This window comes from Salmo salar, chromosome 06, assembly GCF_965601325.2.
Source record: "Salmo salar chromosome 06, fSalSal1, whole genome shotgun sequence".
Taxonomy (NCBI): domain Eukaryota; kingdom Metazoa; phylum Chordata; class Actinopteri; order Salmoniformes; family Salmonidae; genus Salmo; species Salmo salar.
Window position 1 is genome coordinate 44,779,233 of NC_138296.1, and position 6,547 is coordinate 44,785,779.

The 6,547-nt window shown below is 45.7% G+C and overlaps 1 protein-coding gene across 1 annotated transcript; it reads left to right on the forward strand.

Annotated features, from left to right (window-relative positions):
* The first annotated feature begins 704 nt into the window (after window positions 1–704).
* Window positions 705–5,817, forward strand: LOC106607389 (P43 5S RNA-binding protein). The gene is made up of 9 exons (XM_014204312.3): window positions 705–1,236; window positions 1,447–1,547; window positions 1,644–1,740; window positions 1,956–2,044; window positions 2,178–2,251; window positions 3,098–3,178; window positions 3,575–3,804; window positions 4,777–4,830; window positions 5,252–5,817. The coding sequence occupies exons 1-9, from the start codon at window positions 1,105–1,107 to the stop codon at window positions 5,543–5,545; spliced, it is 1,152 nt and encodes a 383-aa protein (XP_014059787.2). The 5' UTR covers window positions 705–1,104; the 3' UTR covers window positions 5,546–5,817.
* The last annotated feature ends 730 nt before the right edge of the window (window positions 5,818–6,547 follow it).

A 6,547-nucleotide genomic window follows, 5' to 3' on the forward strand; every position in this document is an offset into this window, starting at 1 on the left:
TGAAATGCAGTGCCTTAGACTGCTGCGCCACTTGGGAGCCTCCCTGGACAAACCCCTAACCTGGAAGACGCTGGGACAATTGTGCGCCACCCTATGGGACTCCCAGTCACTGCCCGGGGTGCCTTATTTCTATTACAAACTGGTTACCAACATAATAACAGTAAACAATAAATGTTGCGTCCAGTACTACTCCAGAGCTGACTGTAGTAGGCTAGTAGAGGTTCCTAAATCATGGGTGATGTGTTCTGTCTGGGAATCCTTGGGATTGGTAATAATAGTTTCGTATGATCAAGGAATTAATAAACTCTTGCAACAACAAAAAATGCTACATCCCCATCTCTCTCTCAAAGCTGATTGTAGCAAGATATGCTACCCTCTGCTGTAAGAATACAGTAGTTGCATCGCAGCGTGTTGAATACATGATGAACAGTGGGGATCTGTTGATTTCAAAAATATATATATATATATATATATAATACATGTTTGACCTGGGCTGCGTTTCGTATGTTTTTACGTTCTGGAATGTTCAATTGAACGGAAACGGTGCTGTGCTGAACGACCAGTTGAAAAGCGGGTAGGAGTTGGATTATGGTTTGGGGACGCTGTCAGCATGGTCACTGGCCTTTAAAGACGTCACGCATTGCTTCCAGCCACTCCCACCAAAAGTACCTCAAGGTCTGTTCAATAACAGTTCAATTAACTGCCTTGTTCAGAACGACAGATCTTTATCTTGTCAGCTCGGGGATTCGATCGAGCAACTTTTCGGTTACTGGCCCAATGCTTTAACCACTAGGCTACCTGCCGCCCCAGGACTGGGAAATTGTGTCGTTCACTACAAAGCGTACCGCAACGTAGCAAACGTTCAAGCGAACTGAATGCACCTCAGGCGTCGTGAGATCTGACATGTCTGCAATCAGTCAGCCTGGAACACGGCCATTCACTGCAAACACTGACACCTGAATTTAGCAATTAATTCGGCACAGGTGCAACCTGGGTCAATTAACCTCAGTGCACTCTCAGAGGCTACAAGAGTAGTTGGCGTGGGGTGCAGTCTCCTCTTGATTGACAGTGTGCAACCGAATAGACGACTGTTTTCAGGAGGCAATGAACGCGGTAGCCCACGAACAGGACTCGGGTCCTCGACAACAGGTTTTCAACTGCAACCATGCTGATTGTGGGGCGACGTTCAAACGGGAGTGGCGTTTGAAAGAACACGAGACCGTGCACACAGGAGCGGTAAATATGATATGGGGGACATGGCTGATAATTGAGTGATATTCGAATTCAGCTATGTGCAGAAGTGCGTAGACTAATTAATTCTGCCATACATGTGTCGCTATAGTTCGAATGGGAACGTTATTTCTGAAGTTTGAGCCTCAAGATTGGAGTCAAAGATTACGATTGTGTAAACTATAATTTTTTGCCCCATTGGTCCTTGTTTCTCAGCAACCTTTTCAATGCGAAGTGACTGCTTGTGGCCGTCGTTTCTCACGGAAATCTCACCTGAGCCGCCACGCACTTTGCCACACCGGGGTGAAGAAATTCAGGTATGTTAATTTCAGTTTACATTTAATTTCGCACCCATGGGTTAGGCTGTAGTTTGAGAAATTTAACTCGCACTAGTTAATTTTTTCACCCAACAGATGTACATTTGTGAGTTGCACAAATGCTTTCTTCAACGCGGACAAGTTGAAGAGACACGTCCATTATGCCCACGGAGAAAAGGACAAGTACTTTAAGGTTGTAGTCCACTAGATGGCGCCGAATAACCACGATGCTATTTGGAGATTGCCAACTTTCAGCATCTCTAGTCCCTTATTAACGGACCCCCTTGGCCCTGGCATGTGTACGTTATGAAATGGGTTCTTGCAATTTAAGAAACCATTTCCCTTTATTTACCGTCATCTCAATGTGCTGAATGTTATATTGACTTGCTTAATTGTCCCCATGTGCAGTGCAATTTCCCAAATTGCTTGTTGACATTCAAGAAACGGAGGGTGTATAAATTACATTTGAAGGAGCATGGAATATCTTCTAGTTTCAAGTAAGTCACAATCTTTAAATGACAGGCTTTGAATATTGCACAAGGCCTAAACTGATGAAAGCATACTCTCTATTTAAAACACAAATGTATGCATGTAGATGAATGGTTAAATGATTCTGTCCCTGGTTCTCAGATGTTCAAAGAGAGGATGTGGAGTCGGGTTTGACACGCATGTCGCTCGCAAAGCCCATGAGAAGAAACATGCAGGTTTGACCCCTTTGCCTGTTTGTCGGTCTTCTGTTGCTGTACTGTCTTGCGTCAATCAGTTCAGAGATCTCACGTTTTGTATCACTATCAAATTTTATTAGTCACATGCGCCACATACAACAGGTGTAGACCTTACAGTGAAATGCTTACTTACAAGCCCCTAACCAACAATGCAGTTTAAAAAAAAATATGTATGAGGTAAGTAACAAGTAATTAGAGCAGCAGTAAAAAAAATAACAACTGTGTGGCTGGCTGGTGCTGTATAGAAGCCTCTTGGACCTAGACTTGGCGCTCTGGTACCACTTGCCGTGCGGTAGCAGAGAGAACAGTATGACTAGGGTGGCTGGAGTCTTTGACAATTTTTAGGGCCTTCCTCTGACACCGCCTGGTATAGAGGTCCTGGATGGCAGGAAGCTTGGCCCCAGTGATGTACTGGACCGTTCGCACTTCTGTCTGTAGTGCTGCTCAGTTGCCATTCCAGGCAGGGATGCAACCTGTCAGGATGCTCTCGATGGTGCAACTGCAGAACCTTTTGAGGATCTGAGGACCCATGCCAAATCTTCAGTCTCCTGATGGGAATAGGTTTTGTTGTGCCCGCTTCACGGCTGTCTTGGTGTGCTAGGGTGTGCTAGGACCATGTTAGTTTGTTGGTGATGTGGACACCAAGGAACTTGAAGCTCTCAACCTGCTCCACTGCAGCCCCGTCGATGAGAATGGGGGTGTGCGCTCGGTCCTCTTTTTCCTGTAGTCCACAATCTCCTTTGTCTTGATCACTTTGAGGAAGATGATAGTAGCAGTTGTCATTTTACTCTTAACCTAACACTGCCCATCTCTCCCACTCTACAGGGTACCGTTGCCCAAAGCCTGAATGCAATCATTTTGAGCAAACCTGGGGTAAAATGCACAACCACATGGCCAAACACCCAGGTAAGCACCCCACCAAACCCCCTTAACTGGAGCTGTTACTGAAGGACTACGAAAAGCACGAATTACTGTACCCTTCCAGGCCAACTTGCCTTTACAGTTTGGATGTCATTGTTTTGACATTTAAATATTTTTCCTCAGTCTTCTACCACTTCTGTAAATGTCCTGCCTTCTACACTGCTAGTTCTAGTGTGACAGTGTTTGGGAAACGGCTTAAGATGTGTTTGGCTGATTAGTAATGCAATTAAGGGGAAGTTTATTTTATTGGTAACCGTCAGTGTCAAACATTCATACCTTTCTCTGCCACCAGCTGCTTGCTCATACCATCTGTTTTGACTAATGGACAACTTGTTGGGCAGGAATCCAGTAGTGACATTTGCCGCTCTCCTGTCCCTGCAGCCACATTCACCTGTAAGCTGTGCCAGAAGGTGTTTAAGCATGTGGACTCTCTGCGTCGACACAAGCGGACCCACGCCCTGCACAAGCCTGTCCTGCTGTGCCCCAGCAGTGGCTGCAAGGCCTACTTCTCCACTACCTTTAACCTGCAGCACCACATCCGCAAGGTCCACCTGCAGCTCCTCAAGTACCATTGCTACTTCCCCGACTGCCACAGGACCTTTGCCATGCGGGTATGTACTGTGGCCCCTGTGTTCAGTCGGAGTAAGACCGCTGTTCTAGGATCAGGTCCTCCTGTTCCAGATGCTCTAAGGTGAAACTGCACCTCTATCAACACTCCTACTGAGACTTTCACTCTTTAGGAGGAAGGACCCTAGTTATTACAATTCCTGTGCTCCCCTGGTTAAGCGTTCTGTTTATCTGCCCAGGTAAGTGTTTGCAGTTAAATTATACAAATGTGTGAACTTTCCAGAGGGCATTGAGTCATTCAAGGCCCTAGGTATAGTGAAACTGTTTGCCATTTCATTGTCCTAGGCATATTACAGGTGTAGCCTATAGGGCTTTCAACTTCTGTATTTGTTTAGATGAGGGATGGGCAACTCCAGTTGTGGGGGGGGGAAGCTGATTGGTGTCCCATGTTTGCCTGAGTTAACACGCCACTCCAATAATCAACTAATCGTCTTCAGTTTAGAATGCAATTAATTAATCAGCTGTTTGCTAGGATGGGGGGGGAGTGACAACTCTCCGGTCCCTGTCAACTGGAGATGCCCATCGCTGATTTTAGGCAGTCCAGTTTGTTGTTCTCTATTGAACACCTGTGTAGCTTTCTGCCTCTTCAGCCTGCTCTTTCTGACGTCCATTTGTCAACGGTCTTACTAAGAACGCGCATCCATAACTGTCTAGTCTTCTACACAGTGACGACATGCAGTTGGGTTTCAATCACTGCATGCAAAGCAGCCTCATGAATTTCTAAGTCGTCACTGAATGTCTTGTCAATTAACTACTAGTGGCTTATTTTCCATCACCTCCCCGTGAACAGAATTGAATTTGAATCCCAAGATAAACATTTGTCCATGTAGTGGACGGAGACGTTTTCCATTGGTACAGTATAAATGTTTAGAATGGATTGATGTTCATACTTTGCTGGGGTCATAATGTTTGTACTCCATCGTTGTCGTGATGAACATCTCTGTTCAATCTTCCAGGAGAGCCTAAGCAGACACCTGGCTCACCACGACCCAGACGTCAACCCTGAGAAGGTAAGCATGGTTGTAGTCCATCTATCCCCTGTGGGTAAGATGTGGGTCTACTGTTTGGTGTGCCGAGTATCTGGCTCTGGCCAGGTGACCATTGATCTGTATGTGTGCCCTGAACCATGTCTTTGAACCAGTTGAAACTTGAGTCCCTTAGATGTCTGGTAGATTGAAGGGAATCTATAGCAGCTTTGGGCATAGTGGGGCTCGAGGGAGGGGTGGTGTTTACTCACACAATGTCGCTCTTGTCTCAATTTGTCCAGCTCTGAAGTCCCTACAGGAACTGAAGTCCTTATACACAGGCTTCCTGTCTACTGGGCAGTTAAAGTTAATGACCCTTCTGAGCAGTTGTAGTGGTGAATTGTCTCACTAAACATTTTATACCTCCGAAATCCATTTCTGTCGCATCTTGTGTTTCTCTCTGTAGCAGAAGCGCAAGCGACCCAAGAAGGCCTGGCAGAAGCGTCTGGAAGGCCACCACCAGCTGCCCCTGGTGGAGGACGACCTGCGCCGCCTCTTTGCCTTGCGCATGAGGGTGTCACGACGGGCCAAGGTGGAGGTTAACCTCTCAGGCATCTTCAACGAGCGCAAGATCCCTCACTTTGTGGAATCGGAGGTCAACCTGTGTGACCTCTTCAGCATCAAGCCTCACTCCTCCTTCCCTGCAGAGCGAGGCCCTGTGGAGGTCACCCAGCCAGAGGTCACTGTGGTCAAGGGTTGAAGGTCAAATCAAAGGTTAAACTTGTAGCCTGAAGTGCCATAGTACCATATTGAAGTTAAGTTGTAAAAACTAGTGAAGTACCATTGCTCTTTTAGTTGTGCTAAACAGATTTTGAATGATTTAAAACATTTTTTTATGGTACATATAAAGCTATTGGTCTTATCATTTTCCTGTAAAAGCACTTGTGTTTTGTTTGCGTCCTTTGCCTGATCAGACCTGCCCCAATATAAATAAATAATTTGAAGGCAAGTCATTGTTTGTCTGAATGTTCAGGGAAGATGGGACTGTGCCACCTAGTTTCTCTCCAACTAAATCCGTAATCACCTGTCAGGGTGATAAATCACCCTGCATCAGTCCTTGGTGTAAAAAGGACTAAGGTGGTGTCTCTTGATCAGAGGGAGGTAATGACTTGGTTGCATTTTAATGATGCCAAGGAATGTGACCGGAACCAGTGAAGCAAATTTTGGAACAGGAGAAGCCATTTTGTGAAATGTCAGTTTACAGACCTAGTGCCATAACGGCTATGCAGGTTGACTTTTCCTTCCGACACCCATTAAATACAAACAAAAGATCTGACCTATGAGTAAGAGTCCCCCACCATTGACTCTTCAAAGCGTGGGGCTCTGCTCGGGCACCAGGTCCACGTCACTAGATGACGACTCAATCCAATCCCCCGGTAGAGGGGGAGAGCTGAGAACTGGCAGTACAAAATTGTAAGCTTTACAATTGATGTGCCTTTTGAAAGACTGCAGAATAATTTAAGTCTGACCAGTGACAGATTGTATCAGACATTTCTTCCATTAGTCTCTGCCCCTATCTGCCACTTATACTGAATTGCTGTGTAATATGTCTAGCTTTCTAGTGTTCGTTCTCAGAACCCTGTGTGACCAGCTGACTGCTAATGGCTAGTCTCTGCTGTATTACTTCCTACAGAGTGCTCTCTGTGATTAAATCACAGTACGTTTCCACCTGAACTTGTCCAATAAAGCTATACTGAATAAA

Excerpts from the sequence above, each read along its gene's own strand:
- LOC106607389 (XM_014204312.3), top strand. The coding sequence starts at position 1,105 with ATGAACGCGGTAGCCCACGAACAGGACTCGGGTCCTCGACAACAGGTT. Across the intron at positions 2,045-2,177 it reads GGAATATCTTCTAGTTTCAA|ATGTTCAAAGAGAGGATGTG; the intron begins GTAAGTCACAAT and ends CCTGGTTCTCAG. Across the intron at positions 2,252-3,097 it reads CCATGAGAAGAAACATGCAG|GGTACCGTTGCCCAAAGCCT; the intron begins GTTTGACCCCTT and ends CCCACTCTACAG.